At 43.5% G+C, this 27333-nt stretch overlaps 1 protein-coding gene across 3 annotated transcripts in view; it reads right to left on the bottom strand.

The window, feature by feature from the left end:
* Nucleotides 1-2515: 2515 nt before the first annotated feature.
* RNF152 (ring finger protein 152) overlaps nucleotides 2516-27333 on the bottom strand; it is a gene marked incomplete at its 3' end in the record, with an annotated part of 40085 nt that continues 15267 nt past the window's right edge. For 2 of the 3 annotated variants that reach the window (XM_082277300.1, XM_082277298.1), the window contains exon 2: nucleotides 2516-3322. In XM_082277300.1, the coding sequence (XP_082133426.1) occupies nucleotides 2516-3127 (612 nt within the window). In that variant the 5' untranslated portion in view covers nucleotides 3128-3322. Of the gene's footprint in view, nucleotides 3323-11493; nucleotides 11614-27333 lie in introns of all 3 variants that reach the window. The other variant, XM_082277299.1, reaches the window with a different exon arrangement.

Below are 27333 nucleotides of genomic sequence, written 5' to 3'. Positions count from 1 at the left end.
GGTATGGCTGGAAGGAGGTAATGTTACCTGTGTCACCAGGACCTGCTCCTTCACTGCCTCGCGGTTGGTTTTGTGCATTCACTGATGACTCAGATAAACAAATGCAGAAGCTGGCGCAAAACACACCAGCGCTGCTCTCGGAGCATCTTTCACCTACGCCATAAGCTTCTGGCACACCCAGCAATTGCTACAGGATAAGGCAGTAGAGGGTCAAGTCCTGTGTCTGGTCAGTTCCTCAAGAGTCTTATAAAAGGCAGGAGTTTTTATAGGATTTTTATAAGCAGCAATAAGTAGCATGGATGTCAGTAGAAATCTGGCTACCTACTGGCAACAAGAGACGAGCACGTTCACAAGACACATTTGGGACTACCTGGTGTTCCCTACTGCAACCAAATGAAACATGCTGCGGAGAGGTGTCCATGTAATTACAACATTTGCAAACCAGGATCAAGGCATTCTGCACATGGGCCTCGCACAAAAAAGGCATTGAGTGTGTTATCTAAAGACTTTTTTTTTTTGCTGTGCTATGCATACATATGACAGTAGATAAAAATCAGCACAATGGTTCCTCTCCATGTGTGACCAAATACACATCATCACAACTAAGCACCCTATATTCTATTCTTCAGTTAATGGGAATCAAGGAAGAAAATGGTGGTTTAGGAAAAGGGAAGGAAAGAAATCCAGCATGAAGTCAGAGGTATGCTCCAGACAGAAGTCAGAGCTGAGAATATTTATCATGAACCAGCAACTGGATTTGTGACACAACCAGAAAACCAAGGACGATTAAGGGGCCAACTTGGGCACTGCATAGTCAGAACTATGTTATAATATGGCATTCAGCAATCTCCAAGTACTAGAAAGAGCAGTTGGTAGACAACAAGAGGACTCTCGCTCCAGGGAGGTTATGCCTTGTTCCCACAAGAAGCAGCAGTGCAAATTAACAGATTTTTCTGTCTCATTAAAGGTCTGTCATGTGCCCCTTGATCCAATCCCTAAATCTCACCTAAGTTTCAGCTTTCAGACTTGCCAAATACCCAAATTCACACTGGGCTCTATTTTACTTATAAGCAGTACTACTAAAGCTAGTGGGACTGCTTAGAGCAAGGCGCTACTGCAGTGAACATTCAGGAATTTGGCTCTTCCCAAGAAGTCACCTGCAAATGACTGGGGTTTCATGACAGTCACAGGTAGAGGGAGACACTTCCTGTATTTGTTTTTCAAATCTGTCCTTATGAACATCAACATTAGTAAGACTGAAACATGGGAAGAGGCTCTGTTATGCTCGCCCAGACATTCTGATACCAGGACAGCCACAGCAGTTTAGGAGGAGTGGCCCACCCAGTAAAAGGTTAGGCTGGCCTGGATTCTTTTCCAAGATATGCCACTGCCTCTTACTAGATGATGGTATACAAGAGTCCTTGGTCTCAGTTTCGATGGTGAAGCTTTCTTAGAGCAACATCTCTGTCACACCAGCCATGGGTGCACAGTTGCAACTCCTAGGAAAGAGGAAGGCAAAATGGGTCTAAATTCTTCAAAAACAATTAAGTAAACCTAACCTGCAGAAAATTAAGAGCAATATGTTATCACATCCTCACAGGGGTTCTAGGACTTCTCATGACCCATTTCTTCACTAATGGCTATGAAGGCCAGGTCATCAGGAAGTCTGCGGCCAGACTGGAGGTAAAACAGCATGTCCAATGTTTACCATGCAAAGCCATCCTTTCCATAAAGCCAGTTAGGCAGAACTCTTTTGACTGCATTTTTAGGTTTTCCTTCTAGCCCACTTTTGCTTCCCTTCTTGGAAGCTCCTTCACATAAAAGATGCTGGAAATACCACTTCCCTGTAGTTGAAAGAAATGGGGAAATATGGGGAAAAACAGAAGCAAAAAACAGATACCAAGGGAAGAAATGATTGCTTGTAAAATGCCTCCTTTTAAAAACTATTGTACAACTCCCTAACTTGGTTTAATTAATGCGCCGTTTAAAACATATAAAATGCTTTACCACCTAAATGATTTCTCTGTTTCATGAGTCTCCCTCCCTCCCCTCATTAACAAATAATGTGTGTGTGGACTGGTATTGAACACCTCGTACAGTTGTGCGCCAGTTCTCATTTCATTCTCTGTGGAGCAGTTTTGATTTTAATATACTGTGTTTAAAGAAGAGCCCGTACTGTATACTTCACAGTATAACCAGCTACACAGAGGTCTTTAATCTTGTAACACAATAAAAAAAGATCACTGTGAAGTTGCAGTCCCTTTGATAAATGGTTACGGTGACACATGCAGTCCTCCTCAGTGTCACTGCTGCCAGACACGGGACGTGATTTTCTCCGCAGGCTGCCGAGAGGCCTGATGCCACCCCTCCAGGGGACAAAGCCAGACAGGCACCACTGCCCTGGTGCATGGCATCCTGCAGTCACTGGGGAAAGCTGCACAGAATTGTCTCGCTCAATACCATCACCACCGACCCAACCCAACCCGACCCCCAGGGGAGCACAGCCCCTGCCGCCTCAGCCGCAGGAGATCACCGTGAAGCGCTTGGAAATGCACGACATGTTGTGGAGGACGATGCCCAGGAGGAAGACCAGGACGCAGGCCACCAGGATCACAGTGCACACCCCCGACCAGGTGGAGCTTTTCACAGCGCCTCTACGGTCCGGCTCCTCCGCTCCCGCCTCGGCGGGAAGGCCGCCCTGCAGCGGCTGCTGCTCTGTGGGGATCGTCACCACCGTCAGGGACTTCTGCTGGCTGCCGGGCAGGAGGCGGCAGCCAATGTCTCCCGGCAGCAGCGCCCTCTCCTTGGAGAGGGGTAAGGGCAGCATGTAGCACCCATTGCTGGGGAGTTTGATGAAGACGGGGGTGTGCTCTGAGGTGTGGGGGATGGCGATGACAGCAATCACCTCGGGGTCATCAGGCAGCTGTGACACAGAGTACCCCGGAGGCAGCTTGGTGATCCCACGGCACCAGGGGCAGCGCAGGTCCTTCTGGCTGGTCCTCATCTGCTGCAGGCACACGGAGCAGCAGGTGTGCTTGCAGTCCAGCAGCTTGGGCCGCCGGCGGGGGCTGTAGTAGTTGAAGCAAATCTGGCACTCCAGCAGAGAGTCCTGGGATAAGGTCTCCATGGTGGCCGCTGCAGGGAAGCCCAGCAGGCCTTGTGATGAGCCTGGCCCTGACACCCCGTAGGCAAGGAGCAGCAGCCTTCCCACTGCTTCCCCTCAGGGCAGCACCTGCCTTCGCAACACTGCTTCTCCTCAGGGCAGCACTGGGCAGCAGCTACGGAGAGCACAGGAAAACCTCCAGCCTGAAACTTTCAGTACCTGAGACAAACAGAAAAACGTGAAGGAACAGGTTACTCACAGGAACCAGTGGGAACATAACAGTCCAGCCAAGAGGGAATGAAAACTAACACTGGCTTTGTTATCTGGTGGGAGAAACAAATTAGCGATCCTTCACTAGAAAGCATCTTCCCACCAGCTTCAGCTAACAGCCCAGTGGCAAAGCTTCAGGTCAGTCATCAGTACTATCATCAGGTTTCCTTTATTTCTTTTTTTTCCCCAATTTTCCCAGCAATCAAACCCCCATCACCCCATCAGTCCACCACTCACAGTTCCATTTATGCCCATAACAGGAATGGCTGTATAGTTCACTAGGCAGGTCCCACAGCAACTACCTCCTGTCATATTTCCAGGACTTTTCAGCCCTTCCTGTGCCAAAACAATTGTTCTCATTTAATCCTTTAAATCCTTGAGGACTTTTAGCTATTTGGCTCAACCGCTAAGTCTGTATGAAAGGTGAGGGAAAGAAAAAGCATGTTTAAATGGAAGCTTTTCCACAGGCTCCTGAACTTGTGCCTGTGCACAAATGAACTGCAACACCTACATTTGCACATAATGAAAAAGAACGGTATCGTTTTCAGTCAAATTAACTGTTTGCCCAGTTACACAAGCAGCTTGTTGAACACAGCCCTCTGAAACGTAACCTTCTCACTAAAGAAAACCTCACCTGTGACAAAAGGCTCTGTTTAGACCGAGGACCACTGAACACCCTGAAGAACAGAAATAAAACCGAAAAATAACAGAAAGAAAGATAATGCACTGAATTAAAAGCAAATTGTTACTAATCTTGCTCTAAATTATTCCTTACAAAGGGATTCCCTTTACAATTCGCATTTTCCCACTTATTACTTACATCTTTGCCAAAAAAAAAGGCATCTGTGTTTACTTGCACAGTGCGTAGTTTAGCTTTGTTTGATTTTGGTCACTCCCAACACAATTAATATGAGGGGGGTGACAGTTTTACAACATTTTACCCTTACTTCCTTCCTGTGTTTGAAAAAGTATCAGCCTGCATTTGCATCCAGAGAATAAAGAAAATCCAAAATATTTGCAGGGTGACCTTTGATCTTCTCTTATTGCAATGTTATTGCCAAACCAGAGTTAGCACCCAAGGACCACAGCTTTCAGAGGACTTCCTCCTTTCTATACAGTAATTTCTCGCTCTTCTCTCTAGATTATAGCAACTAGGTTGCAACATCCTAATCAATGGCTGATGTCAGTAAAACAAATATTGTAGCTTAGGAAGAGAAAGCAGGCATGGACGCGGGGTTTGCAATGCAGGACAGTGCTCTGGACCTCATTGTCCTGTATCCTGCTTCAGCAGTATTTAAATAGGGAAAACAAAATTCACATCATCTCTTCAGATGCTGATGACTGGTATCACCGACATTGGCAGAACTGGCCCTGCTGCTGATTTTGTAACAGCAGTGGATTTTGGCTCACAAGATGCTTCAACAAATATGCAGTGATAATCCTGACTCAGGAGGGAGTGAGGGTTGCAGTTAAGAAGGCAGAAGCTTCTGAAACATGTACAGTGCCTGCAGGAGGAACTGGCATACACTGTCCACCAGCACTTTTGGGATGCTTTATCTCAGTGTGGCACAGAGGCCACTGGTGAGAGAGACCCCCACCACCATGAAGCCCATGGGACACCTGCTCCACACCAGTGCCATGCTACACAAAGGCATTAACAGATACTCCGTGTTCAGCTGGGGGGCTGAACACTGCTGCAGCAGAAGGGGCTACACATCTGCTGCCTGTGTGCAGGCCACACCAAGGGAAAGTGAAAGAAAATGAGGAGAGGTTTTATCCTCTTTATTTCCTTATCTATTACTATCTCCATATCCCTATGGTACAGGCACACACAAAGGAAGACTATCAAGAAAGGAGCTGACATGATAATAGACTAGCATGCAGCTGAGAGAGAAAAATGAAAGAGAGATATCCATCATGCTGGGCAATTTCTGGCTGAAAAAAACATATTAAGAAACAAAGGCCAGAATAGAAATTAGTTTTAGAAACTCAGGAAGGAATCACTGAATCCACCAGATCCAGTTTTCAGCCACAAGCAACCCAGCAGATTTGCATTTTAAACAGAAGTATCCATACAAAAACTGCACTTATGCACCATGCAAGTCAAAGTTGAGCTCTTACCTGCTTTATCTGCAAATCTATCAAAAAAATCAAGTATCAGCCAAAACCATTGTTGTGTCATTTGCCCTCGTCACACAGTGACACCCAAGGTGGGCAAGGGACTGATGACAGGACAACAGAGGCGGGGGAACAAAATATAGTAATACTGCAGTATTATTGCAAGAAAAATTCCTAACGCCTAGAAATTCAGAAATTAAGGCTTATCATAGAACCATAGGAGGGCCTCAAAGATCATCTCATTCCAACCCCCTTGCTGTGGGCAGCGACACCTTCCACTAGACCAGGTTGCCAGAGCCCCATCCAGCCTGGTCTTGAACACTTCCAGGAATGGGGCACCCACAACTACTCTGGGCAACCTGTTCAGTGCCTCACCATCCTCACAGTAAAGAATTTTTTTCCTAATATCTAACCTAAACCTACTCTCAGTTTAAAACCATTCCTCCTAATCCCAAGACTACTCTGCCCAAGGACAGAGTGGAGGTACTCCTTCTGCAGATGTACATCAGTACCTCTGCAAGGTTAAGATAGGGCTTACCACCTACATGACATGAACTGTTCATACTTTCCCAAAACAGCTCAAATAATAATCAGAGCTGTGGATCATCAGTAATGACCAGTAAGCAGAGAGGTTAGTATGATTCCTTCAGAACTAAAGACAAGTTAAAGAGTAGCCACAGCCATCTAACCCCGTGGCCTTTGCTGGCATTGCCTCGTTCAAAGGTTAGACATGTAGCTTCACAGGTGCAATGCAATTTTATCTCCAACTATACAACCCTCTTGCACTCTGCCACAGCTCAATTTCAGGATAAAAGAAAGTCAAGCCATCATCTACAGTAAGAACCAATTTGAAAAAAATTTTCGCTACGTAGCTAAGAAGGAAAAATCCATGGGAGCTCCCACTACCCTTCTACCACTTCACTTTAATAACTGTGCCAAGAGGAGTAGATGTCCTCTTGGACAGGGGACTGAGCTCTAGTTTGCCCTCACACCAGCTGAATGTACTGAGCTGTCACAGGTGAACAGCTCATTCAAATCTTACTCAGACTGGACTCTTCTCTGAGGCTCAAGCACAAAGATGCAGAGGCAGCCAGGACTGTACATGAGGACACAGCTGACATCAAGTATCAGCCAAAACCACTGTTGTGTCATTTGCTCTCGTCACACTGTGACACCCAAGGTGGGCAAGGGACTGATGACAGGAAAACAGGCGGGGGAACAAAAGCAGAAAACACTGTCAGGGATACCCACAGGTCTCTGCAAAAGTGATGGCATGGATGGATAGGGGCACACAAGTGGAATGGGGGGCTGGGGACTATGACAGTGAAACCACACACACAGACACAACCCCAGCTGACAAGCAGTGACTGCCTGGCACAAACCTGACAGCAACTGGAAGCTCTTCAGGGCTGAGATCTAACTTTTAACACAAATAATAACTAACTGGAAATTAAAATCCACAAGCTCCAAAACACGTGTGTCAGAAAGGTGCAGCAGAAGCAAAGGAAGCAAGAAGAGACAGACTGTGCAAAGAAGTATCAGGAAAGCTCTCTGCCTGCCCTACACTCTTCCTTTTCTGTACATCTGCTCTACATCCACAAAGTTGCCACTGGCCAGCAAGGAGAAGAATTCACAAGCAGTTACAGACACCCAGGGGGAAACCTGCAAAGCTGATGACCCCTGCAGCAGCCAGGTGGCTGAGAGCATGGCACAAAGGTCCTCCTTGCAGATCTGGGCTGCCCTCTGCACAAGCCATGAGTTTTTCAAATTGTATGACTCAAGACCAGTAAAGCTCTGAAGAATAAAACAAGTATTTCAGCTGTCTGTCAGTCCTGCTATCTGTTCTGCCAGTATCTTGTTGGAGACCACAGCAATGACCCAAGCTCTCTTTGTTTGGGTGAGCAGGAGGCCAGGAATGCCAAGGCATCAGCTTCCTACTCCCCAAGAAGCAGAAGTGGCATGTGTTGCTCTTACTATTGACAGCTTCCCAGCACAATGGGGGGGGGGGGGTGCTGTGGGAGGTGAACAGATGAAGGTGGCTGCAGCTGTGACAGTGAGAGGAAGAAAGCACAGGTTTGCTCTGCACAAATACTAACTACAAACTGGTCCCCAACTGGCCAGGTCAGAAAAGACAGCTACCTGAACATCCATGCCCAGAGCTGCACATAAAGTCAAAGAACACAGTAATTAATGGCAAATCCTTGCCCAGTCTTTATTTATAACACCCAGCAACATGGTATTTTTCCCATGTAAAGGTAGCCCCTGTGATATTAAGCAATGGAAACCACAGCCTTGAAGGGGTGCCACCTTCACTGAAGAACTCAGAACTACCTTAACACATACTTCCTAACTTACTAGGGCCCAAAACTATACTAACTTGAAAACCCAAAAAATACACTTCATTGATGCCTGTGGAATCCAAAACAATTCACAGATGATTAAACATCATATAACATTTTAAAAGACTGGCTCTGGGGCATGCTGATGTAGTCAACTGATCACTGAGAGAAAGCCTCAAAAACTTTGCATAGACTTACACATGGATTTAGGCAGTCTACTTGCTGTACAGCAAGGTTATAACAGAATTTCAGCAGGGCGGTGCACTGACAGTACTTCACCTTTCCCGAGAAAGGTTCATTATGTAAACTCCCCAAACACATTAACAATTCTTTGGCAGTATTAGTGAGTATGTATGATTCATGAAGAAGAAAGAATCATTCATTTCAGGTGCCCTTAGGCTGTAAAGGAGATGGGGTGAGGAGCGAGTGCTGTTCTCAATAGGAGAACTAATACCAAGAATCATGTGCCCACAGATACGGAAGGAAATGTGTGCTAGAGTCACTTCAAACAGATAATGAGGAGGAAGGAACATATTTAATATTTGGAAGCATTTCTGCTACAAAAATTCAGCATCGGTGAATGTTTTTCATAAATTCACGTTTGCACAAAACATACTCGGGCTACTGCAAATGCCCAGGACGTACTCCCTGATTTCCCCTGAATATCCTTCACTAAATGATCTTACTTATTTTTAGGCTGTTCTGTAGCACTAATTACCATAGTAACTGAGAACAGCACAACGAACAATTAATTTATTCATCACAACACCCATGTTAAGAGGCAAGTATTATCATCATTGTATTCTTTCATCATCTAAGAAAAGAAGTGCTGAGAGACAAAGCAGTTGGTCCAAGGTCACGGACCACCCAGATCGCCTCAAAAGTTCCTGTACAATTTCATCACAACTCTACTTTTCACCCCATGAGCCACAGGCCAGAGGTAACAGATTCTTTTCTGCAACAAAGCTCAGAAACCTACACATTTTTCCCCACTGCTTACAGCTGGCAGAATCCCCATGGTACGCCTGGGATTTCGGGGGGGGCTTTCATTAAACATAGCAGCTTTTTCACAGATTATGAAAAACACGAGAGCCTGTGCTCCAGAAGGTAAGTATCTCCAAGGGCATAGTTCATCCACCATGCACATTACAACTGAGAGGCTACATGCATTTTGAGGGACATAAAGCTAACAATAAAACAACAAAGTAAATCCATTCTTCCCTTCAGAATTACATGTTTTCCAGGAACCTTCCTGTAAGCCAGGCAGCCTACACTCACCATCCTTTCCACTTAATTATTCACAATTGCACACAAATATTGAAGATGTAGTGTTTTAATTTAGCCAAAGCCTCAGCCAGTGCAAGCTGTCACTGCTCCTTTAGCTTTAGTCCAGCCCTTGCCAAGATGAGCATCTTGGTCTACACAGTCCTGGGTGCATAAAGCCACGAAAAAGAAAGCTGAGTGAAACTGTGGTACTTGAGTCTGTAATATCCTATGAACCAGCACCAGGGGATCCATGCTGATGGCAAGAGAACCTGCTGTGGGTGATCCCGACGGTACACATCTGACAGAATGCCAGTCTGTCCTGCCTCTCAGGAAGCTGAGAAATCAGTGGTGGATCACAAAGAAGGAACCTAGTTGCAAGGTATCATCCCACAGCATTTACCTTAGAAATTGTCACCAGTCAGCCCTAGGAAGAGGAGCCAGAGGCAGAAAGGTCACCTACAGGAATAGAACGACATGTAGACGTTTATGGGTTTGGAGCAAAAACAGATCAGGTGAAAACACTAGACTGTGGCATTTAGAGAAAACAGAGAGAGACTCACATGCTGCTTCGTGTTCCATCTCACACAACCAGCTGTGCTGCTCCCTCCTTTTACCTGCAAACTTTGACACGTCCACATTCCCTGCCTCCAAAGACCTTATTTTGGTCAAATATGACCAGGAGAAGCTGCACTTTGTTCCAACAGCAAACACTACTAATCACCTGCAATGTGCCAGGTCAGCAAACATTTCATCGTGCTGAGACAGAACAGTACAGCTGTATGCTCATCAGACAGTTTCACATGAGGCACTTTACAAGTAAAAACCATTATCTGAAATTAAAATATTCCACAGAAATATACCCATTTCAGACTAGCAGAGACAGAGCTGACAGCTTTCCTGCCCACACAGCCTCTCAGGAGCCCTCTGTGCAGGTGATCCTAGAGGCCGGGTGGTGGGAGCATGATCTCCTCCTCACCAGCCCAACTCTGATAAGTCTGCATGATTTTGACAAGGTCAATTGCAAAGCTGTCCCACAGCTGTGATCCCCTACATCTCCTAGTCCCCCTCCATCCTGGCAGAGCACCTCCAGGTGCAGCTCTGCCCTGCTAAAAGGAGTGTGATGGTACTATTCACCATTTCGGCTGCTCTAAGTTTCCCTTCTCTCCATGAGGGGTGCACTAGCAGGATGAAAGACCTGACTGTGGTCCTAAGACATACCACATCAGAAAATTTCCCAGTGCAGGATATAAAAAGGTTCCTCGAATTTTGCGAATAAACAGAATCTCCAGCATTCAAAGCATCCCGAGGGATGATGCTCATTTCTACAGCCCACTCTGAGCACAATGCCTGCAAGGCCATTAGCACTTCCTCACTTTTTATTGGCTGCTCTTAATTGTGCCTGACTCACTTCTAAACCCCAGGATGAGAGGAATCAAAAGCCAGGTTTTTCCACCACCATGTGAGAGATCCATTTGCCATTCAAACCACCATCATGATGAATAGTGGTGGAAGGTGTGGTGTGAAAAGAAATCTACCTCTCAGCCCTGAACAAAAGCAGCACTAGTAGCTATTTATGACCAGGACAAAGGGGCAAGGGGTTAGGTAGTTGGCAAAGACAGACTTAGAAGCTGCTTCCCGAACTTAAAGTGAGGTCACAAGTTAAGTCACTGAGGCCAAAATCCCACAACATATGGGAGGAGCTACTGGTGCTAAACTCACACTCAGTAACAGCTTTCAAATGCAATGTAACATCCTCTTTCTAAGGGATTTTCACTTATGGCAATATAATACTGTGGCATTCAAACTACTGAGGGAGGCATGAAGCACCTGATCACTCAAACTACAAATTTTACTCTCCCATGAGAGCTTTATGCTTCATCTGCCATTGATAGGATTTGCCTGATACCTAAATAGAAACTTAATTAAAAGATTCTTCCCTCCCTCCCCTGAGGATCTGGTATTAGACTTAAAAAATCCACCATCAAAAAAAATCAAATTTAAATAAAGCTCAAATGCAGACTTTTCTCACTGTTACAGGTCAGTGGGTGACTGAGTCTATTAAGACACTGGTCTATAATTACAGAAAAGAGTGCTACAGCTCTCCAAGGTCATTGAGTGGATTTTGATAAACTAGGACAAAATCTACCTGCCTATGGGCCCAAACAGTGAGGAAAGGAATCAATACTCACATGTTCATACACTGCCTAAACAATGCAAAAACTGGAAACTCGACTTCACACTTACCTCAGGAAACAAAAGCCCTTCAAATGAGTTTTAATTGCTGTGACTGCTCTGTGCCCCACCTCGTACCCACCCCGACCCCCACCCACTTAACATGGTTTCTGCTCTCTGCACTCATCCAACACAGCTTCCCGAAGACGTGACTATGTGACCCACCTTCACGTGGCTGCTCTCAAGGCCTGGGATGGCCTGGGGTTTCTTTTCTTCAAGTACAGGAAGGGGTTGTGTCATTTTTTTTTTAGCTTCAGAAAAAGTGGGGGGAAAAACACAACAGACCTAGAGGAGTCAAAGTAATACATCCTTTTACCTTCAAATAGATGGAATTAAGAAATTGGAAAATATTTTATTAAAAGCCCCACAACAATAGGTAAGGAAATTCTTTCATACATCATAATTAGTAGAATAAGGTCTGAAAGGGATTAGAAGGGCACAAGGAACTTTTTCCATCTTTCTACCTTTCTCCTGCAATCTGCTAAGTGGGCAGCACAAAGGAGTAAAGCCCCCTGTTTATCAACAGAGAATGTGTAACAGCAATACCAATGCCAAGCCGCCACTTCCAAGAGTTTATCTTCACAAGAGAGTGGAAGATAGCCAACTAATCTGCCTCCTCAAGGTCAACGGCTCTGTCATTTCATAATGCAGACAAATCATGATCTTCATGAAGTTTTGGCCTCTGATAAGCGCTACAGCTACTCCAGGTCACGGCACTGGTCATTCTGGTTTGCAGATTACACCAAAAGGAACTGGAATTGATCCAAAAGCTCCTTTCTTATTGGAAACTAATCATTCACCCTGTAACGTTCTGTCAGCTAGTAATATTAATACCACCCTCACTTCCTGGATTTTGGGAACAGTCCAGCTCTCACTGGAAATACGGATCAGAAGCAGAGTTAGATCAAGCCTGAACTGCATAATATTGATGATTTCCCATTTCATGATTTATCTCTGTCTTTACACCAGTAAAATCCTCTGAAGAGATGTAGCAGGCTATATTGAATAAGTAATTGCTTCCAATACTTTTCTAAACCATGTGTTTCTACCTGTGACTACAAACACTCCACAAGCTTCAGTTCGACCAGTTGTGGAGCACGTGACATTACCTTAGCCAGGGAAGTTAATGGGATGACACGTGCTCTTGAGGTCAGTAGCATTTACATACTTAACACATGATCCATCAACACCACCAATACAGAACCTGGTGCCAGAAGCCACAGGCAGATCAAGGTAATCTCCAAGTGCTGACACCTTTGCTTCCCCTGCACCACCCTGAAACACAATACAACCTTCCCAAAACAGCTGCAACTAACAAACTGGTTGCACATCAACTATCCCAACCAACTCCACATTGTCACACAAAGCCCCAGCATCACCAGGTGAAATTGCAGATTAATGGTGAGACAAGAAACTAACACCAGGAAAGGCTCCTGGCTCTCTCCATGCCCATGGGCATGCCCATGACAGAAACAAGACTCCCAAGGACGGACATCTAGAAGGAAGCCTAGAACAGAATGAGGGGATTTGCACCAAGTCTCCCCATCACATGAACCAGCACTGTTTTCAGCCAGCAGCAGTCTTGCAGCTAAGCAAAGCAGTGCTCTCTCTCAAGAGAGATGATCGTAACTCAGGTTAGCACTACCACAACTCTCTCCAGTGGGCTGAGATAAATTACAGATCTGGGACACTGAGCTCAGAGCTGCTACCCCTTCTGTTATGACAGACAGGCTGTGGTGGAGACTGGCAACTGGCGGCTCAAATGCTCATGCATGGGAAGATGAACTATTCCTGCCCACATTACGTGAAACCTACTGTTTGCTTTCCTTCACAGAGATGGTAGTCTATTCCAAGAGCCACTGCTGTAGCTGCATGAAGTTTATCGGACCTGCCAAGCTTTGTCAAGTTAAATTTCGTTCTTTACAGCAAGTTTGAAAGTTTGGGCCAGACATCACCCATCATACTTTTGCCAGTCAAAATCTGCTTTTGAAACATCCTGGTGTGAAAATACCCTCCATTTGGCAGCACTTAAACTAACAGTTTACAGCAATTTTGCTGTATGAAGGAGTGCAAATGCTCAGAAAGGGCTGTGTTATGCCACATTAGAGCAAAACAATCAAAGTGAAGCAAACTGCTTCACACCTCTTAATTCTGTGCTTGGATCTGCAGTCCTTGCAATGTAACAGCAAAACAGACAAGGAAACTAGCATAATACTGCTAATGCTCAACACATCATCACAATCCTGATAGTCTATGGCCACAGTGAGTCCTAGGCTCACAGGATTATGGACAATCAAGTCAATATTCAGTAAAAAGAAGGCTGCTAGTCCCATTTATCCGAAGAAAAGCCTGAAAACATGAACTTCAGATCCCAGTTAGGTAGGACCCTTAAACTTCAGTCTCTGATTTGCAGGCCAGTCTCGTGATTTCTGCATGAGAGTTAGAGCTAACTAAAGAAATCAAGTTTTGAGGTGAACAAATTCACTGGCAGTTTTCATATCAAATTATGCAAATACCTTCTCCTTTGGCAAAAATGGAAATTTCCATTAACACATCAGCTCGTTTCAACTTCCATTTCAATCTGTTTTCGTTCAGAAGAAATTTATAAAAAGGTAATGTAAAGGGCAAAGAAAGCTTTTTGTACTGACTCTGGAATAATTTTTCTTCTGATATGGTCAGCCACTGCATAAGCCAGAAGCGTCTCTCACACTGCTCTGCTGTTGAATGTGGGTGGAATGCTTAAGTCTAGTGCTACACCATGTTTTTTTTCCTTTCCTAATCTAACAAGGGCAAATGAAATACACTCCAACTATCTGCTGTAGTTTTGCAGAAGTGTGCTTTCAGTAACTGTTATTCAGCTTTCTTTGGTTGTTGGCTTAAAAATAAAATCACAACATGGGGCATTTTCAACATACAAGTTAGATTTCATGATGTGACTGAAGCTGAAGAGGACTATGTGGTCAATAGGACTGCTGGTTTTTACAAGTATTTCTTGAAAAAGATCTGAAGCATTTTACAGGGAAAAGACAGGTGGTTAAAGGATTTCTTAAAAAAAAAAAAAAAAGTCACACTCATCCCAGTGCTCTCCAGCATACATCCCAAAATCATTCATTACTTTTGAAGCCTTACATCAGACAAGCCTCACCACTTATTTCCAACATGTATTTCACCTTGAATTCTGTGTTTAGTTCTGATCCCCTCACTACAAGAGGAACATTGAGGTGCTGAAGCATGCTTGAAGAAAGGCAATGGAGCTGGTCAAGGGTCTGGAGCACAAGTCTGATGAGGAGCAGCTGAAGGAGCTGGGGGCCTTTAGCCTGGAGAAAAGGAGGTTCAGGGGAGACCTTATCACTCTCTAAAATTGCCTGAAAGGAGGCTTGTGGTGAGGTGGGGGTTGGTCTCTTGTCCCAAATAACAAGTGACAAAACAAGAGGAAATGGCCACAAGTTGCACCAGGAGAGGCTTAGATTAGATGTTAGAAAAAAATTTATTCACAGAAAGGATGGTCAAGCATTGAAACAGCTGCCCAGGGAAGCGGTGGAGTCATTATGCCTGGAGGTATTTAAAAGATGTGGAAATCTGGCCCCTGGGACATGGTTTAGTGGTGAACATGGCAATGCTGAGTTAATGGTTGGACTCAATGATCTTAAAGGCTTCTTCCAATCTAAAGAATTCTGTGATTCTATTCCATGCAACATCACACAGAATAGCAATTAGGAACCAAAGAGGTGCTTTAGGGACGTCTCAGCAAGGAAGGCAGAAAAGGAGGAAAGTCTAGAGAGTGTTGTACTGGATGTGATTATCTAAGTCACAGTGTGAATACACACAGCTTTATGCATCTCTGCAAGATCTGACCATGTTCCACTCAGTTGAACTCTTTATTTTATTTTTGTTATAGTATTTTATCTGTGTCTTACAGTGGCACACTGAACATGGGCAATGCCAATGCACACAACCAAACTGATGCCAAAGGCACCTCACTGACTTAACGCCCATTTAGGCTTTGACCCACAGATGGAATTAAATCAGTGTTAAAAAACAGAATCAAAAACTGCCTCTTTTATACTGCCAAAACAAGTTCTTGGCTAGGATGAAAAAAATTTCAGCTCTGGATCCATATCTCCTTTGTGACACCAAGTACAACATCCCTTGCTTTCCAGCCAAAAGGTTTTCAGAATTACTTTACTGACATAATTTTTACTTTTCAGAGTTGACTCAGTGTTTTCTTAACTTCTGCCTAAGTGTCTGCTCTGTCAGGTGTCTTTCAGTGAAATGATTACTGCTTTGGAGGTTTTTTTGCCAACTACAGAAATAATCCAAACATTTTACTAAAGCAAGCCATAAATTTTAAAAAATGCTTTATATTTTGCCAAACAACAGCACAGATTGGAAAAATAATTTTCTATTTTTTAAACCATTCCTTCACACTTTGCTATTTTCTAAGCAGTGAAGCCTCTGCCAGTTTCTTTCACGCCAAGTTTGCAGAACACCTGCCAGAGTGCGTTCTTTGCCAATAAACAGGATCCTTAAGTGCCATGATGATTAAAAAAATAATGTAAAGATCAATACAAATAATTAGTACTGTTATTCTTATTACTAACATTCATGCTTCTTTGCTCTGAGTTCCCATCATCTGGAGCAGCTGCCTCTAGAAAAAAGCGAGTGAAGAGAGAAGTGCCAGCAGGTGGCACTCCAGAATATAAACCATGAAGCACCAGAGCTCACAGGACCAAGGAAGCTAGCTCTGCTTGGCTGTCCCACTACCCCTTCAGCCTCCTTCAGGAGGTTTGGTTTAGGATGATAGTCTCCACCTTCCTTCCCTCTTCCAAACGGCAGAGAAAAATGCTGCCAGTCCCAGCTTTTACCTTGGTGCTGGATGGGATGCACCAGCAAGCTGATATGCACCTTATGGGTCCTTTCCAAAAGCAAGGAAGGGGTGCCAGCACACCCAAAGCACTGAGCTCTTTACTCGCCCCCTGACTGAGGGGAGAGCTCCCACAGGGCAGGGAGAGTTGCTTTCTCACCTTGTGCATGGAGAGGTGGCAGCATCTTACTGCCTCCCACCACTCTCCTACACTCCTCCAAACACAGGACAGAGCTGAAATAATGCTGGCTTTTACTGCTTTAAGACAGCACCACCAACAAAAAACAGACGCCAGCAATTAGGAAACCAGTTCCTTTGTGTATATGTTTAGCTATGCCCTATACACACATAACAGCTACAGCGCTCACCTGCATGGTTAGGAAACATCACTACAGATGGTTCCTCAGGGCACAATGAAGACACTGCTCTGAGCCTTCTGCCTTGCCCCACACTTGCACTCCTCCCACAGCAAAGTCAGTCCCACCAGCACTTCTTCCACTCGACCAGTGACTGCCAGTAAAGCCTCTATTGAGATGTCTCAGCAACCAGAAGAAATAAATCCACCGCAAAGAGCTGTGGCCCACCTGGTCTTTGCATCTCTCATTAACAGCAACTCCTTGTTCTGCTCCTGCTGAAAACACCCCCAATCCTTCAATGTTCAAAATTAGACCCTTTAAAACACTGTGCAACTTGAGGGAGATAGAAGGAGGTATCCTTAAACCCAGAAGGATTGTGCCATTCTCTTAGAAAAAGAAACTTTAAAGAAAAACTGTGAAGGACAGTTGTTTTGTCCAACTCTAGGCATCCAGCACAGCAGTCAAGATTTAGAGAGATAATGAATTGCTTGACAACGATGTGATTTTCACACCGTTCTACCCTGGAAAAATTTACAGTTTAAAAGTACTGAAGGTCATACAACTGGGTGAGAAAAAAGAAAAAAAAAAAAACACCCTGCATTTTTATCAGAAGTCTTTATGAATTACCTAAAAGCTATACAAGCATGGAAAATAACCAGCCCTCTTTAAAAAAGTGAAGTATTTACTGCTTAAACTCTCCTTAAAGGCAAACCTGTACCATAGGATCCATCTGCTCATGTGGAAATAGCAGAAAAGATCTGTCATAAAGTAATTTCCTTTCCTCTCCTGTATATGTCAGTGGATCACTGGCATTTCCCTGCCCCCTCCCTCCAAACTGATCCCAAATATAAATAGACACATAACTGGAAAAGTTTAAGGTCATATCTGTGGATACGAGCAACAACTAAAACCAAAGTAATGTGTCCTTCTTGCAGAACAGGGGCCGTGATCAATGCCATGACTTCCCTGTGTTTAGGAAATTCCTTTGTATCTAGAATTCCGAACTCACTTCCTCACAAGATATAAACACCTTTTTTCTTGATGGTTCACTACTATCACCCACTGAAAGAGGCACAATTCAGCTCAAGGTTTACGTACTACATGCGCTGCACATAAGTTTGCTCAAAACATGTTTTTAGATTAAGTATCTTTTAATACACAAAGATGGGCTGACAGCATGGAAAGAAGAATGAGACAACTGTTCATGCTTACTCCACCTTCCTAGCTGCTATCCTACTGTGGATTTGGACCATAAAATATTCACCTGTGGAAAAACAAATCACGAAGCATAACTGTAAACCATACTCTGAGCAGCAATGAAGTGTGTAACCATCTGGTTATTACCGTGAAGCACCAGAAGTACTTCCAAGTTCGCAAGTCACACAGCTGTTGCTCTAAGAACTTACGTGGATCTCCTGTTTCCATGGATGTCCCCAAACAGATGCACGGATGCTCTGCTTGATATTCCACCCACCTGACTGGGAAGCACAACTAAAAGGTGGTGAGGCTTCAGTATTCTCCTTGCTATTAAGTGCAATAAACCTCCATCTCTAATGAGCAACCTTGCTCTAGTGAGGAGATTGCACTTAGTGTGGACTCTCAGGAGCTTTAATGTTGCCAAGCAGCAAAAAGTAGGCAAGTGCATTGTAAGTGGGTTCAGAAAGGCACACAAAATTCTCTGGCATTGACTAGCCAATAGATATGAAAAGGGTCAATCCCTTTGTAAGTTCTGAATTTAAATTTGGAATAAAATATCATATATTTAATTGAGGTGGGGGACCAGAGGAGGAACATTAGAATGTCTTGCTTTAAAGACAATAGTTTTATCCACCTATGTTCTTTTTTTTTTAGCTTGATTTTTGCAAATGAGCTCAGATTTTGCAAGCAGACTTTCAGGCTCCTCGAAATAAAGACTGCAGGTGCAAGACACAAGTGTGGGATGTACAACCATAAGAATAAAGGCATAAGACCTCTTTTTAAGAAAAAATAACATTAAATATTTTAATTCTCATATGTTGATTGCATAACCCCTCAAAAGAAAGCAGTGAAGGTCACTGAAATGCACAGGCCTTTGCTGATGGAAAAATGCTATTGTGTATTGTTTAAAATGACACAAAAGAAATCAGCATGAATGCTAGAAAATGAGACCTCTAAAGGAGTGAGCTGAAAAATTCCAACTCAGCATTATATCCTGATTTTAAAATGTACAAGTACAGGTTGTGGACCTCTGTGTCCCTCTTCATTTGAAAAAGCAACAGTATTATAATTTTATTAAAGGACAAATTTGTGGATTCTTAAAAATCGCCAGTGCGTAATCTTACTTTTTTTGTTCTCATTTCATAACCACCCATTAACACAGATGATAAAAGAGTTTCTCCAATAGACCACATAAAGGAGTTTCCGCCGGCAGAGGAAGCAGCAGCACAGGAAAAAATGAGCCAGGTTCCTCAAAATACCAAGGGTTTTTCGCTGTAGCTCCTCCAAGAGCTACAACCATAAAGTTCCTGTAGTTGTGCGATTATGTTTCCACTGCCCCTCACCAAACACCGCCACTTATCTTTGGGTCACACTAACTCCAAGAAGAAAGACATAAGGAAGGAAAGCCAGCATGACACACAATCCTAACTTTTCTTCAAATAACTCCTCACTATCGTAAGTAGCCCTGTAGCTCACACCTTCTTGTGTCAGGATACAGCTGCATCAGAACCAACCTGCACAGTAAATCAGGACTCCAAGAGTTAAGTCAGTGTGAGGGAGTTTCTTCCCTAAACTGCTTTTGAACAAGCGCAAAATACCCTCTTTAAGTGCACATTTTGTTACCAAAACACTTTTCACTTGTTTGCCTTGCCGTTTTGCAAAGATGTTCAGGAGCACCAGTAGGATAGCATGAATTAATTTATTTTACACATGAAAATAATTTTAAATTTATACATGAGCTTTAAAAAAATGTATCACAGACACTTTTTAGGTGGACAGACAATTTCTTTAAAATTGTGAAAGCCAGCCTGGGTCCAGTTCTGCCAGCATTTCTTTCTGCCAGTGACCATTCCATATGAAGCAGTTCCACTGAGCTGGGTGAAGCTCCTTTCACAGTAACTGCTCTAAAGAGCAGATTTGAGCCAGGCGTGCCCAGGAATCCTTCCAGTGGAGAAGCAGTCCTGGTCAAATTCCCAAATGCCAACATATGTGACATGCGCTGTCTGAGAGGAACAGACCTTCCCAACCTTTAGAAAAAGAGGAGGAAGGCTAAATCTCAAACATTCAGCAAAAGCTTTCAAAAAAGACAACCACTGGATTTTTTAAGACCACCTCAAAATCATCCTGACATACCCTACATTTCATGATCTATTTTAAAATTCCCTTTCAGCTACTATTACTTGTATTTTCTGTAGAAGTCACACAAACAGGGAGAGTGGCAGCTTGCAAGAGACCACAAGCTGAAAGGCAGAAGACACCGTGAAACTGAGAGGATTAAAAAATCCAAGTTTCTGTATGCTTGAAGACTTTCAGGAGGGTCGTTTTTCTTTCCAAAGGGGGTTGCTAATTAGCCAACCATAAAAGTAGCAGTTGTAAACAGTCCTTGTAAAAATAGCTCACTGCTTATTGAAAGCAAATTTGTGAGTAATACAACTTCACTGAATTCTAACTAATTTGCTAGTGCTGACCAGCTTCTCTCTTCTAGACATCCTTAAATTTCATACACTGACATCTCCTACTCCACAGACTGACTATATATCAGTCTGTTCAATTAACACAATTTCAGCATTTCTGCTGATTTCTATTTTCAGAAGGGAATCTGTCTACTTCAGAAAGTAAAATCTGAAGTCTGAAGAGTAGTTTATTCCTGTTCCCAGTCTAGCTCTGTTCCACATGTCAGAAATATTTATGCCAAACAAGAGGTCTCCTCAGGCAAATCATATCGGTATACTTGCTGTACTTTGAACTTACAACTAACTCCAGTATCCTAGTATCACACTTCATTAGTGTGGGACAAGTCCCTAAAAAAGGTATTTTGTGCTTGCAAATTAAGCCAAGATGATGACTTAAAAATAGAGAAAAGTGAGTTTTCATGAAAATGTAGGGTTTCAAGACCTTACGGATTATATGAAATGAACAGCTATGTCACCGGTACTAAGGGAAGTGGTGCCTTACTACTGAATGCTGGAAATTCGGCAATCCATTTTCAGAACTGTGAAATGCTGCTTACTCCAGCTCGAGGTACTTGCATACAGGATGACCCTTGTTCCCAACCTCCAACAGGGACTGGGCTTCCCAGCTAGACTGCATCTCCCATAACCACAACAGCAAATAAACTTTAAAAGAAGAGATGGACGTCAGCCATAAAGCCAAACCCCAAGGCAAGAATGGGAAAATAAAGTATGCTAATTGCAATTCCCATGGGATATGGTGATTGCATTCCTAAACCTAACCCTTCCGTTCTGTTTTTCAGTGAAAGGAGATTTGCTTGGGGTTGGGGGTGTCCCTCCATAAAATAAACCAATGAACTTTGACAAAATTAGGATGCAGACTCTTCCAGAAGGCAATGCAGGACAAATCTTCAAACCAGCTTGAAACCACAGAAGAGGCAAACTGTACTGAGATTGTACTGCTCAGACGCTAAGGAAGAGGGATTTTTGTAAGAACATTCTTGAATCTTTGTACCAATATATCCCTGACTCCCTCCTGCACCATGCAGTTCTTCCCATTTTTAGCTTAAAAGAAAACCACTACACAGGACTGGATCTTTACATGCTGAACTCACCAAAATGCCTTAAGGCTTTAGCTAGCTTGCACCAGCCTGACAGAAAGACCTTGATGTATAGTCTTCATGGTGGTGCCCCAGTGCTTGACACTGAAAGGAAACGGAATTAAGAGAGGCTCATGGCTTCTGGATGCTGCAAACACACCATTTCCTCATGCCACTAACACCTCATCCTCAAACTAGAATATAAATACGTCAGGGCTTACAATGCACTAAGACAACCAAAACACAGCAAGTACCTCATTAAACATGAGGGGAAAGCAATCCTTTTCATCATCTCCAGGATCCCTGTACAAGTTACTGCAATGAAAAAAAAAAAACCAAAAAAAAAAGGCAAAAACTATTCAGACAATTAGGCACAAAACAATCTAGCCTGATGAAAAAACTCATTATTTCAACACAATCCAATAATCTAGCATATCAGTAGTGCTGATAACCTGCTCTCGTCAATGGCCCCTTGTTCTTCTTCTTACTCTGAAAAAAAGCTATTCCAAGCTGCAATGCACCTGGAGGAGCAATGAATGTGTCATGCATGCATCTGTCACGGGGCTGGCTCACCTATGTAAGGGGCTGGCTTGAGAATTGCAGTAATCTCTCCAAGGGGTATCTAGTGCTTACCTTCCTCAAGGCAGAACCTCACACAGAAGGTAATGTTCAAATTAACCCTTTTGCAGACAGTCTTTCAACACAGTCTCAAGAGTGGCTGCCTCAAAGAGATCTGAGGAAGGTAACTAAGAAAGTAAGCCTGTTGACTGCTAGCTTATATTCTGAGCAAAGAGTACACCGCCAGCATTAAAAGCTGAAGGAGTACTACTTAAGAAAAAGCTGAAGCACGCATAGTTGCAATACTGGGTCTGTGATCTGCAATTTAGAAAGCGCCTTTATTAATACAGTTAGGCACTGGAACGAGCATCTGAACTCTTAATATTGATGTTACTGGAGATCTCAGCTTTACCTGCAATAGCAAGATCTAAGCTGGCCTAAATTTAGCTTCAAACAAGCCTTCAGTTCAAATTAAACTGCACACAACAGGGTCAAAACTTCCCCAAGCCACATGCCAGTGGCAGACTCAGTGAACCCACACAAGAACCTGGGTATGGCTCACAGAAGAAGGAAACTTTTCTTTACCAGGGGTGAATCTGACTAAGTTATAATATTCCTTTTCCCTTCTCCCAGATTAAAGTTTCAAGTACCAGGAATTTCAGGAGTTCAGGAGAGCTGCACCAATGCCTCCTCTTCAACCCCATTCCACTTTTAAGTGCATAATTCAATACCCAGGTCACAAAGGAAAAGGGAGTGTGAGGGGAAGCAAGTTCCTGTCCCTACTCCAATGAATGTTTAATTATTTTGTATTAAAAATTAATTTGAAAAAGGGCTAGAATCCAGGCAGTCTAATAGGCTTACGTATGAAAAGGATCCGTGATCAAATGCTGCTAGACAAAGGTGGGAACTCAGCCTTAGCTTCTTTGGGCTGAGTATCAGACCTAACTCAGAGAGAGCAAGCCCTAGCTCTTCCACTGCTTACAACTCAGCAGAAGGTACCCAACTCCAGAAAGGAATACAAAGGAGCAGTTCAGCAGATTTTCATGCAACAGAAAGAGGGCTACCGACTTAGAAGTCCTCGTCTTGATCCTCCCTTGTAGCCAGTTCATGTGTCTCCTGATTTGGGATGCCAGTTTTTGCAAATCCCATTCCTGGGCCAACTTTTCTCTGGGCATTGCACAATAAGCCTTGTTATATGCATCCCATAGAATACAGTCCCCAGAGCTTTGGTATCGCAGTACTTTAAATCTTTTGTGGACCAACTCTGTTGCAAATGTTCCCAAGTTGCTTTAATGTTTTGAAAACCGTGTGATTACAAATGACAGCCAACCCAACTGAAGTAAACACTGAACATCAAGTACCTTCCCATCCAGTGCTCCCCCTCAGCTGAAAGAAGTCAGGAGGGTGCAGAGTTTCAGATACTCATCTGAAGTCACATGTGAAAAGTTAGTCAGTATAAAGAAAAAATGAAGCTATTCAGAGGCATTTCACAAGCAGGAGAAAAAAGCAAATAAATTATCTGCAGCAAACAGCCCACATGCAGTTAGTTTTTGATTTAATACATCTCAAAACCAGGACAAGCTAGCAGATTTTCTTGCCAGTGAATGAAAACCCTACAAATAATCACACTGCCATAAAAAGGTTAAAAAGGGTGGGTGGGAGGAGGCATTCTCTTTGCAGAAATCAGGAGCTGCATCTCCTGTGCAAACAGGAAGCCATGACCTGGGCTGTCCCTCCGGCCAGGAGGCCAGACAGGGACTCACTGGGCTGCCTGTCCAATCAGGCAGTACCAAGGCAGCCAGCAGCACATCAGCTGGGAGGCAGGATGCTGCAAAGCTCTGGTGAAAAGCCTGCCCTACCATGGCCACCTTTCCCTGAACACTGGGGCTCGGCTTTTAAAATCAAAGCATGTACGACGACCATGTCTCCATCTCAACCACACGTGTCCATCCACAGCAGACATCAACAAAAATTAATTTTCAAAACAAGCTGCTTGATTACTTTTTTGTTATTTTATATGATTCCTCATTCAGAGAGTGGCACCATTATTGCCTCCAGCTAAATCCACATGTAAGGGACAACATACCAGGCAGCTTTCACTGTGTGAACTGAGGGTAGACAGGAGGGGGCATTTCCTCCACTTTCTAGAAGCGGATGAACTCCCACTCAATAGTTAATTCAGACTCTAAGCTATTTTCACCAATCACTTGAAAGTTAAATAATTATCCCATTTAAAGAAATCTGGCAATTACATTTTGCATTCCCCTCCTCCCCAGCAGCTATTGCTCCTGTGACAATATTCATCTTGTCCATGATGTCTATTATCTGCTATATAAATATTGATGATCTGAGTAATTGCTGTTCTGTACATATGCTTCTCAAAGATATAAATTTCTCTGTCTGAAGTAGGCTGCTGACAAAGTGCTCTCCTCCTTTTGCATGGCAATGAAACATTACTGGAGGTGTCACTGGGAGGGGGGAAGAAAGAAGTAAAGCAGCGAGTAACAACAGCCTTTGAAGAGGAGAAATTATGTTTGTCTGTGCTCGAAAGACCAAATAGCAAAGAACAACAAGTTAGCTAAGCTGGTATTCAGGCAGCTTAAGTTTAGCTTACACTGTGCCAACACCAGGCACAGCTGAAAAGGAAAGAACTCCTCTGGACTCAGTGCTGGCCACCACTAAACTGGGCAGGCCTAGTAGTGACATGGTGTGTACAACATCCACGCTGTACCCACTCTGGTTCACTGATGGCAGGGGTTCCTTTTTCGGATCAAAATCCAACCAGAAAGACAAGCCAATCTTGTACTGGAGGAAGCACACCATGCTGAACATTATGCAGGGACAAACAGGGGCCCAATGCCACCCTGTAACCTTTGCCAGCAAAAAGTCAACGTGTCACACAAAAGCAAAGATAGTCTTGACACACCCAACACTCATCCATGAATACCACAGGCACAAAACACAGCATTGCTTCAGTCTCTTTTTGCTTGTTCAGTGCATTTGCCCAGCAGGCCTTGTGAACAGTCAGGTAGCTCTCTGTCTTCCCGCAATTGATGAAAATCACTACAAACACCCCACTGCACGTTCTGGCTCATCTGATCATATTGCTCTCTGGTCTGGCAATACAAAGACCCGATTTTGAGAGAACCCTCCCAATGGCACATGGCCTCACACTTTCAGACTTGAAATTTGCCTCCAGACAGTAAACAGTATGTGAGAGATGAAAGCTCTTCCTTAGTGGACACAGACTTCCTACAATACAAAACCTGTGTCTGAACCTCAGTAAAATTACCCCTCTGGAGTTATGGGTCAAGAGATTGTTCTTTTCAGCTATGTAGAATTTGGCAAAGTTTATACTAAAAGCTTCCTTATAAAAATAATCTAAGGTCTTCACCAATCGTTTACAGTATCTGGAAACAAACACTGGACAAAGACCTTTATTAAATTTTTTAAAAATCTTTTGAACTTACATATGCTACAGAAATTAAGGGGAAACTAAAAATCTGCCAGAAGTTTAGGAAGTGTGTGAAGAGGCTGGAGAAGGCAGCAGGAGAAAAGACACCAGACTCCCTGTGGGAGCTGGAGGTCAGGACAGGGGCAGGAGGTGGGTAGGGACGGAGAGTGAGCAGGAAGCAAAGGGGAACATGCAAGCAACAGATAACATGCAAGCAACATCTGGAGTGTCCAGAGGTGGAGAGAGAGGAACTGAATGTTTGTAATGAGCAAAAGAAGTACATCTGGAAGTCTTACTTCTCTGTTGCCTTGTTCTAACAACTACATAATAATCCATTATACATAATCACAGCAGCCACAAATCTTTTTCTACATACTATAGGCACATGAACAGACTCAGTCAAAGTAGTTACTTAACACTCATACAACCTATTTTCTCCCTGCAACACTGTGTTAAGCCATCTGCTTGTTCAGTGGATCCCTTGTCATGCAATTAACTCCCCCTTCCAGTTTCTACAGCTTCCTGTATTTTCTACAATGCTTTGGGGTTTGTATGTTACGATCTCTAATCACAACTGCTGTACATCTCTGGATTTTGAAGGGAAGTTGCTTCCAGCAGAAAATTAAAGGTTGAACTCTTACCAAGAACTCTGGGCATGCTTAACTAATACTAAGCCACATAACATAACCTAATTAGTCCAATAGGTCTTTTTAAAAAAATCCACATGACCTTGGTTCTTACACTGAGTCATTTTGGAGACCAGTTGAAACAGAGCCCTGAGTAATTCTTTAAGATCAACAGTGCATTTCTCAAAGTGGACTGGATCCTAACTACAACATTCACATAACCCCTACCACCTCACCTCAATTTTTTCTTCCCCGTCTTCTGTTTTCAAGACAAGACACAATTAGTGACCTCCAAAAAGTAGCCCATCTTAACAACACAGCCTCCTACATTTCTGAGAACTACTTTGTTTGTGTGTGGATTAGTTGTAACACATGCTGTATGCACATGGAATGCTCTACTGCTAATGTAAATTACTTTGCATGTAAACACAAAACGCAGGTAGGCCAAGCCACTAACTGCCCAATTCACAAGCACAGACTTCATACTCTCAAGCTTTTACATGCATAATAATTTCAATGCACTGAAATGTGAAACACCTTTAAGAAATGTGCCTCAAATCTAAAGTGTTTGCATTCCTGAGTCACTAGAAAGTAAAATTAAATTATTTTCTGGGTAGTTCTTAATCCCATGTTTCACTATGAAAACATGGTCACGTAACTTTACTAAAGCTATGCCTGTCTGGCACATCTTTTCCTGCACAGCCATGTCTATCTGGAGTGTGACGAAATACAATCTCCATCCACTACAACTGCATCACCAAATGTCCTCGGAGAGGATGCAAACCAGCAGGATGCAAATCCAGCTCAGAATGTTTTCATGAAGAGAGAAGCAAGCTTCAGCACAGCTGCACCAAACTCGCTATGTCCACAAAAAGAAATGCTTCACTGGGTTTGTATCCTGCTACAGTCTCTCTCACGGAGATATGAAAATGCAATTTCACTATAAAAATAAATACACTGGAGTGAATAATTTCTTGCACTGGGCACATGGCCATCTAATTTCATTGCTTTCAAAAAGCCACTGTACTAAGACCTAGGAAGCAGACAGTGTGTGGATTGCAGGACCCTGCTTCTCTTTCTCTTCTTTTCTTTCTAATTCACCTCAGCTTTCCTGGGAAGGGTTGCAATATGGTATCTGTGTCTCCCAGATGCCGAGCACCCTGTCTCAACAGGTAAGGACAGGGGCACCTCCCTCTACCGCTGCAAGACCCGTAAGGAGGCCTTGCAGCAGCAGCCAAGGCACAGGGAAAGGGGGATGCTTGAACTGTGATGAAGGAAGAGCTAAATCATCAACATGCTTCCTCAAAGTAGCACAGAGATCTGTATGGTTTTGGGAGGAGCAGCACGTTTACTAGTCTTTCCCTTTGACAGAACAGAATTACTCTGCACCTGCTTTTTAC

The sequence above is a fragment of the Coloeus monedula genome (assembly GCF_965178545.1).
Source record: "Coloeus monedula genome assembly, chromosome: 1".
Taxonomy (NCBI): domain Eukaryota; kingdom Metazoa; phylum Chordata; class Aves; order Passeriformes; family Corvidae; genus Coloeus; species Coloeus monedula.
Note: the sequence above shows the minus strand (reverse complement) of the source record. Positions and strands in the feature narration are given on the sequence as shown.